At 56.0% G+C, this 24,039-nt stretch overlaps 9 protein-coding genes across 9 annotated transcripts; 5 read left to right on the top strand and 4 right to left on the bottom strand.

Moving 5' to 3' along the window:
- Nucleotides 1–172: 172 nt before the first annotated feature.
- ISF_05589 (hypothetical protein) lies at nucleotides 173–1,216 on the top strand (the record flags this gene model as incomplete). Its single annotated transcript, XM_018849194.1, has 2 exons — nucleotides 173–245; nucleotides 330–1,216. 2 exons carry the CDS (start codon nucleotides 173–175, stop codon nucleotides 1,214–1,216), a joined length of 960 nt encoding a protein of 319 aa, XP_018703765.1.
- Nucleotides 1,217–1,352: 136 nt separating this feature from the next.
- Nucleotides 1,353–2,423, bottom strand: ISF_05588 (NAD(P)-binding domain protein; the record flags this gene model as incomplete). Its single annotated transcript, XM_018849193.1, has 2 exons — nucleotides 1,353–2,029; nucleotides 2,075–2,423. 2 exons carry the CDS (start codon nucleotides 2,421–2,423, stop codon nucleotides 1,353–1,355), a joined length of 1,026 nt encoding a protein of 341 aa, XP_018703764.1.
- A 2,762-nt stretch (nucleotides 2,424–5,185) lies between these two features.
- Nucleotides 5,186–6,452, bottom strand: ISF_05587 (actin; the record flags this gene model as incomplete). Its single annotated transcript, XM_018849192.1, has 3 exons — nucleotides 5,186–5,416; nucleotides 5,484–6,342; nucleotides 6,415–6,452. 3 exons carry the CDS (start codon nucleotides 6,450–6,452, stop codon nucleotides 5,186–5,188), a joined length of 1,128 nt encoding a protein of 375 aa, XP_018703763.1.
- A 1,110-nt stretch (nucleotides 6,453–7,562) lies between these two features.
- On the top strand, nucleotides 7,563–8,231 carry ISF_05586 (hypothetical protein; the record flags this gene model as incomplete). Its single annotated transcript, XM_018849191.1, has 1 exon — nucleotides 7,563–8,231. The coding sequence occupies one exon, from the start codon at nucleotides 7,563–7,565 to the stop codon at nucleotides 8,229–8,231; it is 669 nt and encodes a 222-aa protein (XP_018703762.1).
- Nucleotides 8,232–11,678: 3,447 nt separating this feature from the next.
- On the top strand, nucleotides 11,679–13,103 carry ISF_05585 (sun; the record flags this gene model as incomplete). The annotated part of the gene is made up of 1 exon (XM_018849190.1): nucleotides 11,679–13,103. The coding sequence occupies one exon, from the start codon at nucleotides 11,679–11,681 to the stop codon at nucleotides 13,101–13,103; it is 1,425 nt and encodes a 474-aa protein (XP_018703761.1).
- Nucleotides 13,104–14,160: 1,057 nt separating this feature from the next.
- On the bottom strand, nucleotides 14,161–15,677 carry ISF_05584 (PCI domain-containing protein; the record flags this gene model as incomplete). Its single annotated transcript, XM_018849189.1, has 3 exons — nucleotides 14,161–14,434; nucleotides 14,467–15,258; nucleotides 15,337–15,677. The coding sequence occupies 3 exons, from the start codon at nucleotides 15,675–15,677 to the stop codon at nucleotides 14,161–14,163; spliced, it is 1,407 nt and encodes a 468-aa protein (XP_018703760.1).
- Nucleotides 15,678–16,439: 762 nt separating this feature from the next.
- Nucleotides 16,440–17,806, bottom strand: ISF_05583 (acetyl-CoA acetyltransferase; the record flags this gene model as incomplete). Its single annotated transcript, XM_018849188.1, has 2 exons — nucleotides 16,440–17,582; nucleotides 17,657–17,806. 2 exons carry the CDS (start codon nucleotides 17,804–17,806, stop codon nucleotides 16,440–16,442), a joined length of 1,293 nt encoding a protein of 430 aa, XP_018703759.1.
- Nucleotides 17,807–18,752: 946 nt separating this feature from the next.
- Nucleotides 18,753–19,395, top strand: ISF_05582 (Ubiquitin-conjugating enzyme E2; the record flags this gene model as incomplete). Its single annotated transcript, XM_018849187.1, has 3 exons — nucleotides 18,753–18,919; nucleotides 18,996–19,220; nucleotides 19,272–19,395. The coding sequence occupies 3 exons, from the start codon at nucleotides 18,753–18,755 to the stop codon at nucleotides 19,393–19,395; spliced, it is 516 nt and encodes a 171-aa protein (XP_018703758.1).
- Nucleotides 19,396–20,776: 1,381 nt separating this feature from the next.
- On the top strand, nucleotides 20,777–23,699 carry ISF_05581 (kinesin heavy chain; the record flags this gene model as incomplete). The annotated part of the gene is made up of 3 exons (XM_018849186.1): nucleotides 20,777–20,896; nucleotides 20,981–23,403; nucleotides 23,462–23,699. The coding sequence occupies 3 exons, from the start codon at nucleotides 20,777–20,779 to the stop codon at nucleotides 23,697–23,699; spliced, it is 2,781 nt and encodes a 926-aa protein (XP_018703757.1).
- Nucleotides 23,700–24,039: the final 340 nt, after the last annotated feature.

Here is a 24,039-nt window from a genome sequence, read left to right as displayed (position 1 = left end):
CGCCACGCCACCTGCTTCGCGCCATGTGGCTGGCATCTTGGGGCTTCCTCGGAGACTACAAGGACTGCACTTCTCATTAGTGCATGTAACGTGCGGGTACAAGGGTTCTCTGAAGCTATACTATCATTGCCCTTTTTCCGCAGCCTCCGACTCTACGATGCGGATCGCCGCCATGAATGCCGAGGATGCCGAGGAGCGGAAGCAGCGAAAGCGGCTGCAGAACCGCATCAACCAGCGACAGAGAAGTACGCGTCTTCTGGTCCCCAATATGTAGAACGTTTGGTTTGTTATTTTTTTCGAACTAAGTTCTAATCACTTTAACCTGGCAGGATCGCGCAAGAGAGAGGAGGCGCAAGCCAGTAGCCAGAGTCAAATCCAGCGCCCATACCAAGTGGACAGGTGGCGGCACGTCTACCAGCACGACGCCAACGAGCCTGTTACTACTACTCGGAGACAAGTAGCATCTGTGTCAACTCTCATCGAGCATGACACCATCGATAGCAGCCGAGTCTCGAGTCTCAGAGGAACAGGGCCCTCTCCCTTGGCACCCTCCGTGCGGCCCTTCCGGCCCTGTCCGACCCAGGACCATCTGCTGCACCTCATCCACGTCAACGTGCTGCGCGGCCTACTCGCCAACAAGATGGCGCTACTTGCCTGCGCGCAGTATCTCACCCGAGGCGTCACCTCCGCCGCCTCGGAGCTCCAGCCCACCCCCGCGGAGCTCGTCTTCCCCTGCCGCGCCGCCGTCGTCGCCGCCGTCGCCGCCGCCGTGGGCCTCCCCGCGTCGCTGGAGCCGACGCCGCTGCAGCGCACCGTCGTGCACGCCGCGTGCATCGACCTGTTTCCCTTCCCGGGCGTCCGCGACGCCATGATCGCGCGCGAGGGGCGAGGCGGGCTCGACTTGGCGGCGCTCGTGGCGGACCTGGTCGGCGACCTGGTCGACCCGGCCTACTTCCTGGACGGCTCGCTGCCGCGACCAGAGACGACACCGCCGGCGATGACGGGTGGCGGCAGTGAGGGGGAGGGGGAGGACGATTACACGGCGAATCGCAACGGCCTCATCTTGTGGGGGGAGGCGCACCGCCCGGAGAGCTGGGAGGTGACGCCGGGTTTCCTCCGGCGATGGGGCTGGCTGGTCAAGGACTGCCGAGGGGGGTTGGTCGAGTCGAGCAATCGCTGGAGGGCGGCTCGGGGAGAGGAGCCGCTTTCGGGGTGACACAGTCTCTACATATCCAGCGATGAAAGGGTCCTCGCAACGGAGGGAAATTGCGTCGACAACGCCTTTTCTAATCATATCTCTGACTGAATTTGGCACATCAACACAGAAAAAAGAAACATGGACAGCACCTCATTCAGTACACCTTTCCGGTGATTTCCTTGACTTCCCCAACAAGATGCGCCCACAGTCGATCCTCCACCCCGTTCTCGCGCGCCTCGACCATCCGCTTCTCGACGCCCTCGGACACTCTCTCACAAACCTCACCCACGTTGTAGCTACCGCTCCCCGGCCTTCCCCCACTCCCCACCGAAACGGCAGTCCCCTCCGCGAGAGGAATGCCAGCCGCCTCGCCCGTCGCCGGCGGGAACGCCGCGCTGGTGGCGCAGTACAGCTGCAGCACCGACGACTCCTCCGGCGGGCGGAACTTGAGCAGCAGCGGCCCGAGCAGCGCCAGCGCCGCGCGCACCACGACCATGGCGCCCGTCGCGTCTTTGCCAAACGGCGTCTTGACGGCGCCCGGGAAGTTGTGGACGAAGCTCACCTCCGGGGCCCGCCGCGCCAGGACGCTGTGCGCCATGGTGATCATGGAGGCGAGGTGGCCGCGGGCGCCGAGGGGGTGCCGCGAGGCGTACCCGGACCAGTCGTCCGCGCCAAACGGGCCCTCGTGGCCGGCGGCGAAGACGGAGACGACGCGCCGCAGGCCGGACGCTCGTTGGAGGGCAGGCAGGAGGCTGAGCGCGAAGAGGATGCGCGAGGTGACGGGAAGCACGTACGCTTTGGTGAGCCCTTCCGTGGTCCCTGATGGAATGGCTGTTAGATACAATAAGACCCTGGCTTGATATGGCAAGGACTCACTGTCTATCTGCAGACCTCCCTGTGTTTGAAACAAGAGGTTGACGGTCTTGGTCTCGGACAGGATCCGCTCACAGACTTGCGATACGTTGTTGAGCAGGCTGACGTCGGATTGGATGAAGATGTAGCGGCCGTCGGGGTTCAGCCGGGCGCACTCGGAGGTGATGCGGTCGGCGGCCTCCCGGGACCGGCCGACGAGGTAGATGAGCGGGCTCTTGGTGTGCTCGGCGAAGCGCTTCAAGGTGTGCTCACCGATGCCGCTGGTGCCGCCGACGAAGACGGCGACCATCCCGGAGGGCAGGGTGGTGGCGATCTTGGCGTTGGAGGCCTGGGCATCTTCTAGAGTAACCATTGTGAAGAGAAGATGTGCAAAGTATAGGCAAGATGTACAGAGAATGAAGAGGATGAGAAGGATTGTGGCAGTGAACGTATCCAATTCTATCAAAAGATAGTCCAAGGGGTTGCTTTATATGCACTTATTTATGTAAATGCCGGTATTCCGTGGACTGATGGCCGAGATCGAGCCTGGCTGACACCTTTATCCATTTTCGGAAATGCGACTGGCGATCCCGCTCGTGGCCATGCGCCACCGACATGTCGAACAGCAACTTGGATGACTCTTTTTACTGTATTCGGCAAGGCGGTCGGAGTACTATTTAGTGTTGTGCGGACATTGATCGATGGCGGTGTTTCGGCAACACTTCCATTGCACTTTGGTGATTTCAATGAGGTGACTTAGTGAGTGACGTCGCCCAATCCAGGTCTGGATTAGAAGAGCAATAATAAAGCAACCAGTCAACCGTCAGTTACCAATCGACACGCTCCATACGTACAGTGACCGATGTAGACGACCGAGGTAGATGCCATCACGTACTGGGTTGAAGCCAGCCAACGGGTTACAGTGATGTCGATAAAAGCTACGAAATGCTACTCGATGGCCGAAGTGAGTGGGAAAATCATGGGAGGAAATATTTGAGAAATATTTGAGGAAATATTTCAATAAAACTTCATGCCAATAAATTTGTAAACAAAAAATCAATGTCCTGATGAAACGCGACAACCTCGTCAACATTGCTGGCAGCAGCCTCAGCTTGGCCCGGCCTCAGTGGGGCGTCCCCAAATCATCACAGTCATGGCGTCAACCAAGTCTTCCACTTCACACCTTCTCCCCCTCCCATCCCATCCCATCCCTCCCATCCGGCATTCCACCGAGCCATGGGTTCCCTCTATATACGTTCCAATGGCAGATCAGAGAACATCACCCATATTCATCAACAGCATCCTCAAGCCGGGCAAAACTCGCCCGATTCTTGTCGCGCAAACGGTCGATGTCGGCGCGCAACGCCAGATTCGGCGTCATAAGAAAAGCCGACGCGGTTGTATCGGATGCAAGATCCGGAAAGTCAAGGTATGATACACCTGGAACAAAGACTCTCGCTCTATATTAGGGCCTGTATTTCGGACATCTGGGCTCACATAGCAGATGGCAGTGCGATGAACGTCAGCCTTGCGGCAGCTGCCTCAAGCGCGGCATCGCATGCATCTCGCCGCCCAATAATGAGACTGCCGTGGGACAAGCGCGGCATATCATTGTCCCGGGTCTGGGAATGACCCCTCAAATGAGTCTCTTACAGCTTGAACTGTTTCATCACTGGGACAGGCACACGCGCTCGACGCTGGTGTATCCTGAAATATGGTCCGTCGTCATGCAGCACGCAATCAACGTACAGCTTCTGTCAAGAATCGGTCATTGAACTACACCTCATACTGAATCTTTGCTAGGAACACTTTGTCATGGCTTCCGTGTTGTGTACTTCTGCAATGCACCTCTCCACGCTCCATCCACAAAGCAGAAAATACTCGGACCTGGCCAGCTGGCTCATGCCTAGGGCGCTTTCGCTTTTTCGCCAGGGCCTATCGAGGCCTCTCACCAAAACGAACGCCGAGTCCATTGTCGGCGCAGCTCTCCTAATCAATTACGTATGCTGGTTCGATCTATCCTTTCTGCAGGGCAGCATCAACACCATCGACGCCCTTGTCCAGGATCCATTGTTGCTGGTCAGCTCAGGCATCACACACGCTTGGTTTCAAACAATACCGGTTCTCATCGAAGGAAACAGCATTTTTCTCAAAATCATGACCCGTCATCCACGGCTAGTTATCGAACAGGCCCTCGCTCCGGAGCACAGCGCAAATCTGGCCGAGCAGCCGTTGATGGATATGTGGGATGACCCACGCTACCATACATCGAGGAGCTTGGCTCCAAGCACGACCGTCCATGAACCCGCGAGCAATCGGTCGTGGCGCCTGCTTCAAGGCTTGGAGAGCGAACTCTTACCGGCCAATTCTCTGCCAAAGCAAAACTTTGGCCAGTGTCCCGAGCCTGAACGGCTGCAAAAGTATAAACTTGAGGTCACCAAAATCACGAGCAACTCCATGTCAACCGGCAATCCACTTCCGTCATCAGAGACCAGGTCGTCCTCGCAAGCTCAGGCCTCTTTTGCATACGTCGTCCGTCGCATATCTCCGCTGATATGCTGCCAGTATGTGTCGTCAAGCTCAAATGCAGAAGCTCTGAGCAACCTTGCGGCTATCCAGGATGATATCGAACAGCTCATTTACGGCTTTCCTATTCTCCTCTGTGGACCATTTTCCAGTCTAATACAGCAGGGGGATTCGCGCGCTCTAGTATTACTGTTACAGCTTTATCGTTCAGCCCAGATCTTACTCGATACCGAGAGGTGCTGGTGGGCTAGAGCAAGGACGAGCAATATGGAACATTTAATCACCAGCGAGCTCATGCTTCGAGGACTGAGCACACGTGTCGAAAAGCTCGATCACAACGACGCGGACTGCCGATCATCATGTTTGCGACCAGTCTTTGAGCAAGAGGTTAGAGAGGAAAACATAGCAATTTGAAATCTATCTTCCCTACACAAAAGCCCCAATGGCCGGCTACCGACTAGCTAAGCGACTGATGGTCTCACGTTTCTGTCTTCACACCGACATGCCATTTGTGCCCTTCATGCTGCAGACGATTGCACAAATGGATACGAAGGGATAAAGTTGGCTATGATGAGCCACAAACGCTCCCCAAGACAGCGGACCGCGTTCTTAAAAGCACTTGCGATGAACAATGGAAGGACCAGCCTCATCATATTCTTGCTTGGAGATCCAGAGCTGCTGGAACGACGAGAGAGAGGCGAGGATGGACCCGCCGATCCAAACGGAATACTTGCGTTCTGGTGGTGCGATGATCTTGACCTTCATCGCGGATGGCGCGAGACTCGTCAGTTCCTTTTGCATGCGATCGGCCAGGCCCGGATACATGGTGGTGCCGCCGGACTGAAACACACAAGGTTAGTCAGTCTATGGTCAAATAAATAGCCAGCATTTTTAACAGAGAACGTACCAGAACAATGTTGTTGTACAGGTCTTTTCTAACATCAACGTCGGACTTGATGATGGCGTTGAACGTGGTGACGTGAATGCCGGCGCTTTCAAGCCCAAGAACGGACGGCTGGAACAAGGCTTCAGGTGCGCGGAAGCGTTCGTTACCGACGGTGATGACCTGGCCGTCAGGCAACTCGTACGACTTTTCCAAGCTCGAGCTCTGGGTGGCCGTCTGCAGTTCCTGCTCAAAGTCGAGCGCCACATAACACAACTTCTCCTTGATGTCGCGCACGATCTCGCGCTCCGCTGTGGTCGAGAAGGCATAGCCACGCTCGGCGAGGATCTTCATCAGGTAATCCGTGAGGTCGCGGCCGGCCATGTCGATGCGAGCGATGGCGTGCGGCAGGGCGAAGCCCTCGTAGATGGGCACGACGTGGGTGACGCCGTCGCCGGAGTCGAGGACGATGCCGGTGGTGCGGCCGGAGGCGTACAGGGAGAGGACGGCCTGGATCTGGACGTAGAAGGCGGGCGCGTTGAAGGTCTCGAAGATGATCTGGGTCATCTTCTCGCGGTTCGACTTGGGGTTGATCGGGGCCTCGGTGAGCAGGACGGGGTGCTCCTCGGGGGCGACGCGCAGCTCGTTGTAGAAGGTGTGGTGCCAGATCTTCTCCATGTCGTCCCAGTTGGTGACGACGCCGTGCTCGATGGGGTACCGCAGGCTGAGGACGCCGCGCTTGGACTGGGCCTCGTCGCCGACGTACGAGTCCTTCTGGCCCATGCCGACCATGATGCCGTGGTGGCGTGGGCGGCCGACGATGGAGGGGAAGACGGCGCGGGGGGCGTCGTCGCCGGCGAATCCGGCCTTGCACATGCCGGAGCTACACTTGGATCAGCATCGGGCCTTTTGAGCATGCGTTGACCTGGTGTTGTGTTCTGAGTCTAGAGCTTACCCATTGTCGATGACGAGAGCAGCTACGTCGTCATCCATGATTCAACAGGATGGGGGACAAAGAAAAATCCGTTGACAGCAAAAACAATAGTTGAGCAATGAAAGATGGAGATGCTCGCGATGGCGATGCAAGTTCTAGACGAGGAAGCGTGGAGAGTTGAAGAATCACACAAGAATGGCAAGAGGGCAGCGGCACACAGCCACATAATAAATGGCGGGTCTCTCAGATTTCCCCGTCACATCAAGCTCAATGATTACGAATAGCAGGCACCACTATAATTGCCAGCGAGGACGCACAAGAACCTGTTGTGGTAGGTGAGGGAGGGGAGGAGAAAAGCAACCGCTGCGGCTGTGGACGGTAACGGACTCGCCCCACACTTTCCATGTATAATTCAGATGCCTATTTCTACTCAGCAGGCAGCAGTTTAGACGAAAAAGTCTGGAGCTGGCTGGGCAGGATCAGAATGATGAGAAGTCCTCCAGGCACCCATTTAAGACTGGTGGAGAGGGGAACTGACGCAAGGAACACGTCGCCCCGGACCAAGGAACGCTTTCCTCCAGTGTATTTTCAAGACTGAGCAAGGTGATGGGGTCGGCGGACATGTCTCGATCATGGAGGTACGGAGCTTGGGAGATCCGAACCCTCATATTGGCGGACATGATTGCCGCGTGTATGAGCGGATCGCCAAGCATGTTCAGGCTAGCGCAGCCTTGGTCGGCTATTTTTATTCGCCGATTGGAAATAGATTTTCGCATTCCTCATTGGGAATGCGAAGTGTTCCACTTTCCATAACAGTTTGCGGAGTTGATATCACGGTCTAATAAACGAAACACCGCAAGTGAAGAAGAAAATTCCGAAAAAAAAAAGTTTTCAAATCGAATCAAATCAAATACAGCCACTCTATACGCGTCAGCATGTCCTCGGGGCTCCTACACTTTTACCCTCGTATGGGTCGCGGCCCTTGCACCTGATGCTCTTTCCTGCTGCCTAAAGCGCAGTAGATATGAGTGACGACTCTCGCATGACAGGTTGGCGTGACATTTCCACGACCTCTCAATTTTTCTCTTTACTTTGAAAGCTGTCCGCATCACTTGGTCATCAACTCGCCCAAGATGCAACATTGAGCCAGCCCTGTGTACCTAACCACCATGGTCTTCGAACTCGCCCGCCTACCGCCCGAGGTCCGGCAGCTCGTCTGGGAGGCTACCCTGCCCGGGCCGCGCATATTTCACGTCAGCGAGCTCGCCGCGCCCCCGACATCCGACAACAGCGACAAGGACGACAAGGACGACCGGCCGACGACGCTGCTGGACTTTCACATCCGCCACCCGCCGCCCGCGAGCCACGGCATCTGTCGCGAGTCGCGCGCCATCACGCTGCTGCGCGGCTTCTTCTTCTCCTCCTCCGCCGCCGGGCCGTGGTTCAACCCGCGGCGGGACATGCTCTACCTGGACCGCAACATGCGTCACCGCCTCAACACCACCCGGACGCCGGTGCCCGGTTTGGATCGGGTGCTGCACGTCGGCCTCGAGTGGCGCGCCTGGTTCCGCGACGTGCCGCGGCCTCCGTCGTCAAGCGGCATCAGCAGCCACGACGGCGAGGGAGCGTCAGGCCGCCGGTGGCGCGCGGCGATGGCGCCGCTGCTGCTCCGCCACTGCCGCGGTCGAGGGCGGCGCACTGGTGCTGGGTGCCGGCGCGCCGGGGACGGCGCTAGCGCAGATCGGTGGCGGGAGCGCGCCGGTGGAGTGGCGCGTCATACGGAGGCAGATGCAGGCGGCGGTCGGGGAAGCGCTGCGGGAGGACGGCGAGAGAGGTAGAGAGGTGAGGGTGAGGGGCTGGTGGTTGGTTAGGCCGGGAGCGTCGACGGACGATGAGGGGCACGAGGTTCGCGAGTTTTGGTCGTGAAGCGGCGGAATGGCGCTCTTTTCATGGGAGGAGTCTCGGCGTTGTTGGGGATTTGGTTGAATGCCCTGGTGTTTGTCATCTTGGTTGCTCTGCTGCGCCACGTATATCACAACTGGATGATGCAGTCTTTATTAAATGGTAAAGAAACATTTCCTCGGTATTGTGTGCTCTTCGAAAACCTGGCCTGTTGAAGACGTCTCCGTTGCTAGTTGGGTGAGCTTTTACAAGTCGTACTAAATCTCCCAGTTCAATGCGTGAGCAATAGTCCCAACAAACTATCGCCATCCAGAAGACCACCGTAAATATTATCACGAAGGAAAAAAAATCATCCTCTACGAAAATTCGAGACTGATCCAGAGGAGATGCAAGAAACGCGAAAGGCTGTTGGGTTGTTGTCGTGGCGACTGGTACTGCCGGGTAGCAACCCGTTGCTCGACAGACCGGTGGATCGCCTGTACATCTCTTCAAGACTACCAAAAAAGTGATAACTCATCAGCGCTTGATGGCAATGGGATACAGACCAGGGAAGAAGTTGCTATGTAGCTATTACCAGACCCAAGGTAAGCAAATACAAGCGAGGCAGCAAAAGGTTGCTCGAGTTGCTTGACCCGTTCGTTGTCATGACACCTCGACAATGGTACTTTGGCCTGTTTTAACGCTAAAATGCCGCAGAGAGGTACCAAGAGAAAAACTGCGCTAAGTGATTTTTTCTATCTGATTAAACGCCTTGAAACACGCGTCGCGACAAAACGCGGCATTATTTCAGACTTTGCGCTTTGGAACTGGTGATGCGTGCAGCGCAGCCTTTGAGGGAGAGGGGCGAGTTGCTGCGAGGAAGAAGAGGAACGACTGTTACAAGTTGTGGCCCGAGCCAACATTCACGGAACCGCACGATGCTTTTGTCTTCTCCGCTGCCGTTACAGAATGAAGGACCATGCACGGTTGTGGGCAGCGATTGAAACCACATTTCCGGCCCCGATTTTCATCACATAATAGCATAGGTCACTTATTGCCCAGGGTTGTGTAGTTCTCACAGAGTTATCGCGAACGGCTTGTACTTCATACCTCGGTTATAGTCTGTCAAGGCGGTGTCGTGTTGCTGGTTGGCAAGATGAAGAGATTCAGCCCGCAAGCCGCCACAATGGGGAAGGTAATAATAGTTGGGTAAAGTAAACCTCTAGCCCGCAATGTTAGTAGCCGTCGGTAGTTGCACTCTTGAAAAGAAGAGTTGGGCCAGGCAACGGCCCGCTCCAGCTGGGGGAGGAGACACGGACCCTTCAGAGATGGCCCTCTTTCTCCGTACGGATACTCAATTTTATTAGGGTCGAAGCTTGGCATCAGGACAAGATGCTTCACCAAGGCGTGTCGCCATGACTTTGCTTTGGGTAACTTGTCGTTTGCTCGTAACAGTTGTAAAGTTTTGCACGATTTTTCTTTGTTTTGATTTGCCTCATCATCGATTTGGTCTCTCTGACACAATAGGAATAGTCGGGCCACATTTTTGTGTGACACAGCAAACATGGGAAGAGGCAACCGGCGCTAGGAAGCAAGGAGAGCGGTAAACAAGACATCGAGAGAGTCAAAACTTGAGTCAATGTCCAGGGCTGCTTCCGTGATCCCTTTTTGGGTCGACTACAACTTGTGTCAAGCCACCAGTCTATCCGAGCTGACTGGGATCCTAAGTTATTCATGGGTTGGTTAGCCTTGCCATTACGGATTATGATTCTCAGCGTAATTACATGTGGGATGCGACACCGGGAAGGATGCTGACGCCAGGGCGGATCGCGTTGTTGGAAACCGGAATAGGGCCTGGGTCATGTGCCCATTGTTGCTGGGTATGTAGGAGTGCGTGCCAGTGCAGGGTTTGGAGTTGGCCATTGGGCTTGGGCATCAACACGGGCCATGACTCTTCGTCTGGAACGTGATGATGCGCGGACGGGGGACGCGAGAAGCACATGGAAGCTTTGGGGAGGAAGAGCAGCATGTGAAACTGGTTAGAAAGGAGACTAGACGACAAAGGAGAGAAAGGAAGGGAAGGATTAAGTGAAAAGTAACAAGAAGAAGAGAAGCTAAAACCGCCTACACGACTCACCATTGCCAGGAACAAGAGCGACATTCAGGCACCATCCAGGAGGCTATTTTAGTGTCTGCATGTTCCGTAGTTGGCTGAGAGTGGTGGAGCGGGTTGCATAGTGTATAATGCAAGTACAAGCGGCATAAAAGGTACAAGACGCATAAATGGTGACAAGTCGGCATAATACATGGTACAAATGAGGGATAAAAAAAGAGTTGTGCAGGATGGTGCTGACGGATAATATTCATTGATTGAATCTTGGTAGAGTCAATGACACCTACAAAATGAGTGTGGCGCGCGAGTCCACGCGACTGGGCTGCACTACCGACTGCCACAGACGAATCCACATCTCATTTCCGGTGTGGCGAGTGCCAGCTGTGATTGGACAATGGACGGCCCTGGGAGATGACGGCCCGCGTCCGATTGGAACACCAATATGCAGGTACCCTTTTTTACCTTTTGTCCGCTTCGACAGGCACCACAGGGCTAATAAATGGTAACAACCACTGGCTGACAGCTGGCAGGCAGGACGGCAGGGCAGAATGAGCAGCACCACCAGACAAGGTTAGTGGTACCTTGTCAACGCCCGCCCGGTATATAGTAAATTGCAGACCGAGTCAAGTCCAATTTCAGGTACCCCCTCTCCCTCCAGTACCCCAGAGTGACCCTTTTCTCCTGCTCCTCCTGCCTTTTCTCTTCTTTGTTCGAGACCGCCTGTACAAGGTACTGTTAAACCCACCCAGTCAGACCCACAACTCTCTCTCGTCAATCTGGTACCTTTTCTCCTCTCCTCTCCTCTTCCCAACCCGGCCCGCCCAACTTTAATACTTCGCCAAAAGCCCTCTTTCTCACACTCCTTTTGTTTGATCTTCTGCCTAACTTTTACGCCCTCGTCCATTCTTTTTCTCTTCTCGACTTGTTTGTCACCCGCCGCCGTTTCAATTGCCGCCTTGTTCGACTCGCTCCTTTGGTTCTCGGCTCTTGCTCGATTCATTCATTAACCTCCATCGGCCCACACGCCTCTTGTTTACACTTCGACGACTCTGCAACTATTTCCAACTATTTGCTACAAATGCTCTCAGCGCGCTCGCTCTCGCTCGAAATCTTCTACTACTTCCAATAGCGCTTCCGAGCACGATATCGCCATCATTGTTCGCTCGCAATAGGCTTGTGCTAACGCAGCCTTGCATCCCGTCTTTAACACCAGCCTAGCTCTTGACGAGCTCGCGCTCATTACGTTCTGTTTATTCCGCGATACTCTGGCACACGCAAAACCACCGCCATCATGCAACTCGCTACGCTGCAGGCCTTTGTTGCTTCGGCCGTCCTCATGCTCGCGCCGGCCGTTGACGCCGCCTCACTCCTCCACCGCAACATCCACCACTCGGCCCGTCGACACACCCAACTGCAGCACAACCACCACCACCGTGCTGTCGAGAGCCCTCCCAGCCCCGTCTCCTCCGTTGTCAAGCGCGGCACCTGCGCTTTTCCCACCGACGACTCTAACCTTTTTGCCGTCACTCCGAATGAGAAGAATGCCGGCTGGGCCATGAGCCCCGATCAGCCTTGTCAGCCTGGTCACTACTGCCCCATTGCCTGTAAAGTGGGCATGGTCATGAATCAGTGGGAGAAAGGCTCTACGTACAGCTATCCTGGCTCTATGAACGGTGGTCTCTTCTGTGACGAGAATGGCAACATTCAAAAGCCCTTCGCGGACCAGCCCAACTGTGTCCCCGGTACCGGCGCTCTCAAGGTCATCAACAAATGCTCCAAGAAGATTTCTTTCTGTCAGACCATCTTGCCTGGCAACGAGGCCATGCTCATCCCTACAGTTGTCGACTCTGTTTCCGACCTTGCCGTTCCTGGAGCCTCCTACTGGGAGAGCACCGCCGCCCACTATTACATCAACGGCCCTGGTGTTGGCCCTGAAGGTTGTATCTGGGGCACCGAGGCCAACCCCATCGGCAACTGGGCAAGCTATAATGCTGGTGCCAACACGGATGCCAATGGCCAGACCTTTGTCAAGCTCGGCATCAACCCCAAGTGGCAGGAAACACCGGCACTTTTCCGCAACAAGCCTAATTTCGGCGTCAAGATTGAATGCCCTGATGGCGGCTGCAACGGTCTGCCTTGCGAAATCAAGAGCGATGGTACTCTTGTGAGCAACAATGCTGCAAATGGCGCGGGTGACGCTTCTTTTTGCGTCGTTACTGTGCCAAAGGGCAAGTCGGCTAACATTGTTGTCTCCGATGGCTCTGGCGGCCATTCTGCCCCTGTTGGCAACGCCAATGCTCTTGAGGCCTCGGTTGCCTCCCCCCAGAGCTCCTCAACTGCGTCTCCGCCTCCGCCTTCAAGCACGTCAACTCCCAGCTCTACGCATTCGCCCACGCCTACCAGTGTCAGCAAGAGCACTCCCTCTGCCACCCCCAGTTCTTCTCATCCCCCTACCACCACCACCACCACCACTACCACTGTCAACACTCCCTCGTCAACCAGGAGCGAGACACCTACCGTTTCGCCTGGCATCTTCCACGAAGAGAACAACAGCACTGCCACCCACACCTCCAACAGCACCTATGCAGCATCTCCTACAAGCCCCCAGACCACCCCTACCACGAAGGACAAGAAGAACGACGCTGGACGTCAGCAAGGCAGCACTGCTATTGCTGGTCTGGTCGTTGCGCTGGTCGCCGCCGCTTGCTTTTATTAGGAACAAACCGCAAGCGACCTGCCCATTAGCCCGTGGCTACCCATCATGTTCGATTCTGCTCACATCTTTGCTTTACACTTCTTGTACCTCTGCCCAACATTGACAGCGCTAACCAGCTGAAGTCGCGTCTGCCAATGCTTCGGGCTGGCGGAGGTTGTCATTTTTTCTTTCTCTTCGTGCTTGCGCTGGAGCTTGATTCCTCGCGCTGGACCCCTCTTCCCCAGTCCACATCATGTCTATTTCGGACCTTTTTTCAGTCTTGCCATATATATCTGCCAAACATCTATCGGCGATGATGTTTATTGTATTGACCTCTATGTCGTACATGGCGTTTGCTTCATCGCAAATGTCGATTGACATTCCTCTACCCCTCTAATTTGAGGTTAACCTTCGTTTGTTGTTTCCCTGTGGAACAATTTGGCCATTCAGCTTGACCCTGTCGGCATTTATACCATTCTGCTCACGGTCGATACCCCGCATTTACAGCATTGGAGAGTTTTTTGATTCTTTTTTTGGGATTTAATTTCCAACGGAGCTTTGGAGATATGGAAATGGGAAAAAATGTACCAATTATTTGATTGGCCGACAGAACTTGTTTCTCTTACTTTTTTCTAACGGAGACGAAAGCGGCTTGAAGTTTTTTATATACCTGGAGCGACTAGCTTCTGCGAGGTGTCATCTACTAGGACGACGGCCTTTACTTCTTCCTTCACCAGACTTGGCCATCTCTGATGGCTGGGACTAAATGCCTTACGAGTTATGTAGGAGCGGATCTTTTGACCTTGACCATCTTTTTTTATCAGATGGTTGAGAGGATGGAAATAAAATAAAGTCTTTTTCAACAATCTTTGCCCTCGTCCCTTGTACCTTTCGTTCTTGTATCGCTGATGTTGCGACTGCCCTGATGCGTGTGTACTTTGTGAACGTGGTCATCGCCCTGGTATTGTTTTATCATTGACGGGTATCATACTTTATATTATACATGGTTAATCATATAAATCCTATAGAGCGGCTTTCTTCTCCCTTGCCGGACTGCGCCCAAGCTCTCCCTCCCCTCTCATCCCTTGACCCATCCAGGCACCTCGTCAATGTCAAACTCGCCCTCGTCGTACTGCCGCGCCCGGATGGCCTGCCAGACCGGCGGCCAGCCGGCACGCAGCGGGCCGCCCTTGGCCTTGGCCCCCATGACCGCGAAGCGCGCCTGCCCGTGCGCCACGAACCCGTGCAGCAGACCCTGCTGCACCAGCGCCGCCACCACCATCTCCACGTCCTCGTACGTGACCTCGGCGTTGCCCCAGACCAGCCCCTCGTTGGGCCGCAGCCGGCGCGGCCTGCGTCGTCGCCCGGCGCCGGCGGCGCGTACGTGAGCAGGAACGCGCGGCGGCTGAGCGCGCGCCAGAGCAGCGGGCGCAGGCGCGAGGACAGCAGCGGCAGCAGGCCGCGAGCGAGCAGCCAGCGCTCGTGGGCGGCGACGTGCGCCTGGAAGGCGGGGAAGTTGCCCTTGCGGAGGGCGTCGCAGAGCGGGCCGAAGACGGGCGCGAGGGTGGGCGCGGCCTCGGGACGCGCGAGAAGCCGCGTACGCGACGGGAACCGGCCGAGCAGCACGTTGGCGGGGATCAGGTAGGTGAGGATGGCGGTGCGGTGGCGCTGGAAGACGGGGGGCGTCTGCAGGTATGCGGCCTCGAGGCAGAGCGCGGCGCGGCGCGCGTGCCCGTTGGCGAGGTTGAAGCGGCCCAGGTAGTACAGGAAGGCGACGCGCTGGGCAGCCGGGTAGGCGGCGAGCCGGGGGGAGGCGGCCGCGACGTTGGAGAAGACGATGCGGGCGAGGTTCGTGCCGCGCTTGCAGGCGAAGAGTAGCTTCAGGACGAGGTTGGCGAACATGTAGACGCCGGCGCGGCGGCCGACGGGCGGGCTGGCGCGCGGGTTGGAGCGGTCGTTGAGGCAGGTGGTGAAGATCTTCTGGATGATCTCGGCGGACGACTCGGCGACGGAGGCCTTGTCCTCGTCGCCGGGGGCGGCGCTGCGGAGCTTGCGGGTGAGGTCGGGACGGCGGTTGAGCATCATGGTGAGGCGCGCGAGGGTCTCGGAGAGGGACATGCTGGCCTGGAGGAGCATGCCGCCGTACGATGGGTGGGCGAACGCGGTAGCACACGAGCTTTTTTGTTCGGTCAGCCTTGGCAGTCCTGAATTCGATGGAAAGACGAGTGCCGGGGGAAGAAAAGGGAAAACTCACTTGACGAGCCCGCTCAGCAGCTGATGCGCGCCCAGCAAGTCGTCGTAGTCAATGTCCCGCCAGAAGACTAGGTAGTCCTTGATGAACGACTGCAAGCCAGGCCACGGACTCGCCACCGTCTGGTCCCCGTCGTCGTCACTGTCATCGTCCAGTGGCAGACACTCCTCGACGACGCCGTCGACGTCGGCCGCCGCGGGGAAGCGGGCTCGCAGCTCGGTGCCCAGGTTGTGGTACTGTGCGCCGCTGCTCGAGTCGACCTGCAGCCAGTCCCGCAGCGCGTCGCCCTGCTGCCGCCGGACCTGCTCGCGGATCGCGCTGAGGAACTCGCGCACGAGCGCCATCTTGTCGCTCGCCTTCTTCCGGTCAGTTGTGTTCCTCGGCGAGATGAGGCGGGTCGGTGGTGGTGGTAATGTGGATGGTTGGTGGTTGGAGGAAAGCTTGTCGCGCTTGGGTGTCTTCGAGATTTGGGGGCGAAGCGGGCGGGTCTGCGCCGATGTCGTTGATTATAAACGCCGATGAGCAATTCATGTTTCTGTCTTGATTTCGTTTAGCCAAGTCTAATTTTCGCTTCAATCTCTAATAATAAAAGCGAATTGCATTTTTCAACAGCTCCCAAGTTTACATCGTTGTCGGGCCGTGGTAACTCAGGTATGAATATAGCAACATGCCAATCGACAGCTCATCGAGCTGTAAAACCTTGGGCACTTAATGCCACCCATACCGCTACTGGAGCATCGAATCTAGTTATCGTCAGAAATAGCTGTACGTGAGTTTTGTCCGCCAATGGCGCGGCACACCCTGGTCAGATACCACTGAAGCAGCAAGCTGCCTGCCGCTGAATTACTTGAAGCTTGCACCAGCTGCGATATTGCAAGCCAGTCGCAATGTTCGTAGGCTCGTTTGAAAAGGGCTTGGAATAAGCCAAGCATGAACCTCTTCGTCTTTTCCATTTCACATTCTTCCCTCAGTAGAGCTGCCCGCTTCAATTGGATGCGTTGTGTATTCAAGTACAAGTGCTATGAAACCCGCAGATACTCCAGCAGCAAACAAATAAATGCATTTGTTTGTTTTTTCAGCAAATCATTTTTTTATATCTTCATTGGTTATACAGACTCGATGCGCTGCACGACCATGGCAGTAGCAGCACCGCCACCGTTGCAGATGGCGGCAACACCATACTCGCCAGGCTTCAGTTGGTGGAGAAGGGTGGTCAGGATGCGGGATCCCGAGCTGCCCAGGGCGTGGCCGAGGGAGATGGCGCCTCCTAGAGGGTTGACCTTGGCGCCCTCGAGGCCGAGTATCTTCGAATTAGCGAGGATGACACCGGCAAAGGCCTCGTTGAACTCCCAGACGGCGACCTGGTCCTTGGTGATTCCCGCACGCTCGAGGGCGATGGGGACGGCCTTGGCGGGGGCGACGGGGAAGTCGATGGGCGCCATGGCCGCGTCGGCGTAGCTGACAATCTTAGCCAGAACGCGCGAGTCCTTGCCGTACTTTTCGGCAATGGAGCGGTTGCCGAGGACGAGGGCGCTGGCACCGTCGTTGAGGGTGGACGAGTTGGCGGCGGTCACGGAGCCGGTTCCGTCGCGGACAAAGGCGGGCTTGAGGGTGGGGACCTTTTCAAACTTGATGTCGTTGAAGCCCTCGTCGGTGTCGATGATGGTGTCGCCCTTGCGGCCCTTGACGGTGACGGGTGCAATCTCCTCGGCAAAGGCCTTGTCGGCCCAGGCCTTTTGCGCGTTGCGGTAGGACTGGATGGCGTACTCGTCTTGCTGCTCGCGGGTGATGTTGTGCTTCTTGACAGTGTTCTCGCAGCAGTTGCCCATGTGGAACTGCGCGTAGACGTCGGTGAGCCCGTCCTTGATCAGGCCGTCCTCAAGCTTGGCGTGGCCAAAGGCGGGCAGGCCGCTGGCGCGGTTGACGTAGTAGGGGACGCGGGACATGTTCTCCATGCCGCCGGCGATCTGGGCCTCGGCGAGGCCCATCTGGATGTTCTGGGCAGCAAAGACAACGGCCTTGAGGCCGGAAGAGCAGACCTTGTTGATGGTGATGGCCTCGGTGGTTTCGGGCAGGCCGGCGAAGATGACGGCCTGGCGGGCGGGCGCCTGGCCGACACTGCCGGCGAGGACGTTGCCCATGTAGACGTCGGTGATCTTTTCGACGGGAACCTTGGACTTTTCCAGGGCGGACTTGATGGCAACGGCGCCGAGCTGGGGCGCGCTGACGTTGAGGTAGGAGCCATTGAACTGTAGGGACGGACAGGGTTAGAGCGCCGTCGACGCGAGCGCAAGCGTTGGGCGGGAAGAGAGATGGGACGCACCTTGGCCGTCGGGGTTCGGGCGGCACTGAGGATGTAGGCATCCTGGATCTCCTTGCGGAGGATCGACCCCGTGGAGAAGGAGCGGGCGCCAGCAGAGAGATGCTGGGCCAGCATGTTTAGTCTGGCGGTTCTAAGCGGCGCGGCAGGCATTGTGACGGATGTGGGCGACGCGACTGGGGGAACGGAGGGGACCACGGAAGCTCAAGCGGAGGAAGGGATAAAAATAATAGGACAGCGCAGCGAGGGGAAGGAGAAGTGAGACGAGTGTGGCGGCACGTAATGCAGAATATATTCAATAAAACGTCAAAGGGCCGGAAGCAGAAGGTTGGATGTTCGGAAACAAAGGCGACGTGGGTCGGCGCATGTCGGGCGACGTCGGCTTAGAGAGGCCGCGGGGAGCTTGCAAGGTACATGGGCTTCCCCGGCTTTAGCAGTTCGGGGTGGTGGTCGGGATGATTCCAGTGGTCATTCCGAGCTGTTCTGGTGCTGTGGGGATTTTTTTCGCCTTTGATTTGTTTGTTTGCCTGCCTTTGCTAGCGGGCGGACGGAGGTGCTAACTATCTGTGGTAATCATACCTCGGACAGCCTATTGGCAGAGCAGACAAATCGTCCAAACATCCCAGTATCCAGGCTACCTGCCTACATCCTGGCGGCTGATGATGTTCACACGCGTCACAGAAAAAGCCATTTTGAAACAGCCTCGGAATAGACCCAGACCCTATTTATAAACCATCTCCTCTCCTCGCCGCCCGTACAACCCTTGGTTCCCTCACAAACACGATTTCACGTGACGCAAACGATGGCGAGACGCAGGGCCCGCCGACCTCGAGCAATATCCATCCTCATTGGCCAGGCTCACCATGAGGGTGGTCCCTCAATGCTGCCATAATCTAGAAGAGGGTGACAGGCGGCGACTCTCGTGCCCAAAATATATTTTTCCTCGCCGCTTCACGACCCAAGCACTTTCATCTCTGTCTATATCAGTACGCCCTTTAGCGCCTTCGCTGTAGCTTGTACTCGTCGAAACCAACACGCACCAACAACGCACGATCCTCGCGGCGCACCCTGTTGCCCGCACCCTGCTCAGCCCATCACAATGTCAACCGCCGCCAGACGCCGCTTAATGCGGGACTTCAAGGTGTGTAACTGCCAGCTCCGTTCGCGCGCCGATCTGGCTCTTGACTCACAGTTCTCGCAGCGCATGCAGACCGACCCGCCTGCAGGTGTCTCTGCCTCCCCGATCCCCGACAACGTCATGACATGGTTGGTATATACCTTGGCCGATGCGGCCGCTGCGTCACCCGGGGGGTCGATCCTTGCTAACCTGGCAATCTCGCAGGAACGCCGTGATTATCGGGCCCGCAGACACACCGTTCGAGGATGGCACATTTCGCCTGGTGATGCAGTTTGAGGAACAGTATCCCAACAAGCCTCCCCAAGTCAAGTTTATCAGCCAAATGTTCCACCCCAACGTGTACGCTACTGGCGAGCTTTGCCTGGACATTCTACAAAACAGATGGAGTCCCACGTATGATGTCGCCGCGGTGTTAACGAGCATTCAAAGGTAAAGCGTGAACAAGTGGTCCCCAGAATCGGTGTGCTAACCCGAACATAGTCTTCTCAACGATCCCAACACTGGCTCGCCAGCCAATGTCGAAGCCTCGAATCTGTATAAGGATAACCGGAAAGAATACACTAAGCGCGTCAGAGAGACCGTGGAGAAGAGCTGGGAAGATTGATGCTGGATGGTGACCAGCGGCCGGCAGACTTGCTTACGCATGTAATCTGACGCCGGCCCTCTACAGCATGTGGCCTGTGTTTGGAAGTGGCGCGTGGCAAATTGTCCAGAGAACTGTCTGCTGCTGCCCATTCTCCTTGCAGGACCGAGGCGTTTTCGTCAAGGCGTTTTAGGCGTACGCGATCGTGATTATACATACCATGGGTTCTTTGTTCCATCTAGCGAGTTCAGTCGTGTATTAAGTGCAAGACGAGCTAGCGAGAAATAGAAGAAAACAGAATCAAGAATCATTTCGAGTTTACTTGAGTGCCATCTGTAGCCTGGAAGATCTGGACTGGGAATATGCTACGGTGCTTAACATTACAGCGAGATCTGACTTGCCTCCACGGGCTCGTGTGCTGTTTGTGGATTAGCATGCATATACAAGAGCAGAGCTGATGACAATGATGACGGGATCGAGACGCACTCGCCTTATCCGGAAAGTTGTAGGTATTGTCTACATTCATTAGCCAGATCGAATGGGTTTACTCTGTAAGTAGTTCGCGTGCATGTGAGAGAGTCGCCCAATGCAACGCCAAGGAGGGGCAGTGGCCGCAGAGGTACCAGGTACGACTTTACGGTCAGTCAGTGGCCAACACATGTATCTCTGGCAGGTTCATGATTTGCAACTGCTCAGGTCAACGTGCCTTTTTTTCTTTAATATAGGTTCCCTATATTGAAAAGATTTTGTTCATTTGGGCATTTGATTGCATTGACGGGGCCAGATGAGCTGCCAAGATGGCGCAAACCAGCGCCCGCCCGCGTGCCCCGAAATTGAATTTCTCTTCAGGGCCCGTTGCCCTCTATTCCTCACTGAAGCCCGCTATAATGTACTTTCCGGCCAGGGCCGTGGCTGAAACGTCAGTGCCGAACGATTGGCATCTGCCCGTTGCTGGCTGGCATGAAGACTCTCCCACCACTTAAACACGTTGATAACACGCTCAAGTATCCCACGCGTCTTATCTTGAGCCAGCGCCTTTTGATCTATCTCTTCTGATTATTTGCCTCATTTTGCGCTGAACCCGCACCCTGACCGCTAGTACCTATCTACCTCCCGTATTGTCCTACCCACGACAAGTCGTCCCGCCACGCCGCGCGAGGGCCGTACCGGACCGCACTGTCCAGGTACAAAAGGTACTTGTTCCAGGTACCTCCACCAGCTTGCCCGCATTGTTGGGGGGCTGCTGTTAGTACCCGCTTCTTCGTCCACCAGCTCCTCGCCCACGCGTGGCATAACCTTGGGAAACAATAATAATCCCCCCTTTCGACCTCACCTCTCTCGTTTTCTGCTTTTCCAACTTGTTTTCCACTCACGGCCTCGACACGGTCAGGCTGCTATCACCATGTCCGCGGCAAACAGCATCAAGGTCGTCGCACGCTTCCGTCCCCAGAATCGGATTGAACTCGAGTCTGGGGGCAAGCCCATCGTCACCTTCCAAGGCGACGACACTTGCTCGCTCGAGGTATGTAGCCTCCCGACAGCGTCGGCTCTTTGCCTCGTCTCGCGCACTTTCGCATCGGGAATCTAACATAGCCCTCAACTCCAGTCCAAAGAAGCACAGGGCTCCTTCACCTTTGACAGAGTCTTTGATATGGAATGCCAACAACAAGACATCTTCGACTTTTCGATCCGCCCGACTGTCGATGATATCCTTAACGGCTACAACGGAACCGTATTCGCCTACGGCCAGACCGGTGCCGGTAAATCATACACTATGATGGGCACCAGCATCGAGGACGAGTCTGGTCGCGGTGTCATTCCCCGCATCGTTGAGCAAATATTCGCTAGCATCATGTCCAGCCCGAGCACAATCGAATACACAGTACGCGTAAGCTACATGGAAATCTACATGGAGCGCATCCGAGATCTTTTGGCCCCGCAAAACGACAACCTGCCTGTCCACGAGGAGAAGAATCGTGGCGTCTACGTCAAGGGTCTGCTGGAAATCTACGTCTCCAGCGTCCAAGAGGTCTACGAGGTCATGAGACGCGGCGGCAACGCCCGGGCTGTCGCTGCAACAAATATGAACCAAGAGTCGTCGCGATCGCATTCCATTTTTGTCATTACCATCACGCAGAAGAACGTTGAGACGGGGTCGGCGAAGAGCGGTCAGCTCTTCTTGGTCGATTTGGCGGGTAGCGAAAAGGTGGGGAAGACTGGCGCCAGCGGCCAGACTCTGGAGGAGGCCAAAAAGATCAACAAGAGTCTGAGTGCTCTCGGCATGGTTATTAATGCCCTCACTGACGGAAAATCCTCTCACGTGCCTTATCGCGACTCGAAGTTGACCAGAATTCTGCAAGAATCCCTCGGTGGTAACAGTCGCACCACCCTTATTATCAACTGCTCCCCCAGCAGCTACAACGACGCTGAGACGCTAGGTACTCTGCGATTTGGTACCAGAGCAAAGAGCATCAAGAACAAGGCCAAGGTCAATGCCGAGCTTAGCCCTGCAGAGCTCAAGGCGCTCCTCAAAAAGGCCCAAGGCCAGGTTACCAACTTCGAATCGTACATTTCCAACCTCGAGACTGAAATTCAGCAATGGCGTTCCGGAGAGGCTGTCCCCAAGGACAAATGGGCTCTCCCCACCTCCGATGTGGTCGCAAAGAAGCCCACCGAGACGAGACAGCCGCAGCGCCCCTCGACACCGTCGCGCCTATCCGCCGAGAACCGTTCCGAGACACCCCTTCCATCCGAGCGCGCCAGCACGCCCGTCATTGCTCTGGAGAAGGATGAGCGCGAAGACTTCCTCCGCCGCGAGAACGAGCTCCAGGATCAGCTCGCCGAAAAAGAGTCGCACGCCACCACCGCCGAGAAATTGCTGCGCGAGACCAAGGACGAACTGACATTCCTCAAGGAGCACGATGCCAAGACCGGCAAGGAGAATGAACGACTTACTACTGAAGCCAATGAATTCAAGATGCAGCTCGAGCGCATCAACTTTGAGAGCAAAGAAGCCCAAATCACAATGGATGCGCTTAAGGAGGCCAACTCGGAGCTCACCACTGAGCTGGACGACGTCAAGCAGCAGCTCCTCGATGTCAAGATGAGCGCCAAGGAGAACGGCGTCGCTTTTGACGAGAAGGAGAAGAGGAAGGCTGAGAAGATGGCCAAGATGATGGCCAGCTTTGATCTCGGCGGTGATGTCTTCAGCGAAAACGACAACCAAATTTCCCAGGCCATTAAACACCTCGAAACTCTTCACGAGCACAGCAAGATTGGCGACAATATCGCTCCTGAGGAGTTCGAGGCGCTCAAGACCAAATTGATTGAGACGCAAGGTATCGTAAGACAGGCTGAGCTGTCCATGTACAGTGCGCCCACCAGTGACATGGATTCGCGCCGCCGCCACGAGCTTGAAGTACGACTTGAGGGTCTGCAGCAAGAGTACGAGGACGTGCTCGCCAAGAACCTGAGCGAGGTCGATATTGAGGAAGTCAAGGCTCGCCTGGAGAGTGCCCTTGCCAGTCGACAAAATACGCAAATCCAGCTCGTGGATGACCTCAAGGCCGAGGCTGCACAAAAGGCCAGTGAGAACGCGCGGATGAAGACGCTGATTGATGATCTTCAGCAGCGCGTGACTTCGGGTGGTGCTGCGCCTATGGCAAACGGCAAGACGGTCCAACAGCAGATTGCCGAGTTTGACGCGATGAAGAAGAGCTTGATGAGAGATTTGCAGAACCGCTGCGAGCGTGTCGTGGAGCTTGAAATCTCTCTGGACGAGACTCGCGAGCAGTATAACAATGTTCTGCGGTCGTCTAACAACCGGGCCCAGCAGAAGAAGATGGCGTTTTTGGAGCGAAACCTGGAGCAGCTCACGCAAGTGCAGCGCCAGCTTGTCGAGCAAAATGCGGCGCTGAAGAAGGAGGTTGCGATTGCGGAGCGCAAGCTGATTGCTCGCAACGAGCGTATCCAGAGCCTCGAGGGCCTGTTGCAAGACAGCCAAGAGAAGATGGCTGCTGCCAACCACAAGTATGTATCTGCTGTGCTCGCTATCGTATGGAAGAATGCTAACAGACTCGGCTTGCAGGTTCGAAGTACAACTCAACTCAGTCAAGGAGCGCCTCGAGGCGGCCAAGGCCGGGAGCACCCGTGGACTCAACTCGGGTGATGGCGGGTTCAGCTTCGCTAACGCAGGCAGCCGCATCGCCAAGCCCCTTCGCGGCGGCGGCGGTGACGGCCCTGTCGTGCCGACGATCCAAACCATTCAGCAGACGGATGGCGCGCCCAGCAATAAGCGCGGAAGCTGGTTCTTTAACAAGTCATAACAGGCTTTGACTGCGCTGGGCGCCGGCTTGCCTACTTACCTACCCCTCGGAAAACAACAGAGACGACTACGACGACGAATGCAATAATGAAACGAGGCCTTTTTATGTTCCACTTCCAAGGCGTACTGATGAGAAAAAGGATTTCTTCTTTCTTTTTTGTTTTTTATATCTGGTTTGACAGCGGCTGTCTGGTCACAGGTCGTCGTCTCCCATCTCTCTCCTCACTCACGCGGTGCCTCTTGTCATGGCTGGACGAACCGTAGAACTCACCGAAGCGCCTTTTCATATCATAGATGGTGGTTGAATATATCATACCCGAGGATTGAAAATCCTCACGGTT

The sequence above is a fragment of the Cordyceps fumosorosea genome (assembly GCF_001636725.1).
Source record: "Cordyceps fumosorosea ARSEF 2679 chromosome Unknown scaffold_13, whole genome shotgun sequence".
In the NCBI taxonomy this organism is placed as follows: domain Eukaryota; kingdom Fungi; phylum Ascomycota; class Sordariomycetes; order Hypocreales; family Cordycipitaceae; genus Cordyceps; species Cordyceps fumosorosea.
Note: the sequence above shows the minus strand (reverse complement) of the source record. Positions and strands in the feature narration are given on the sequence as shown.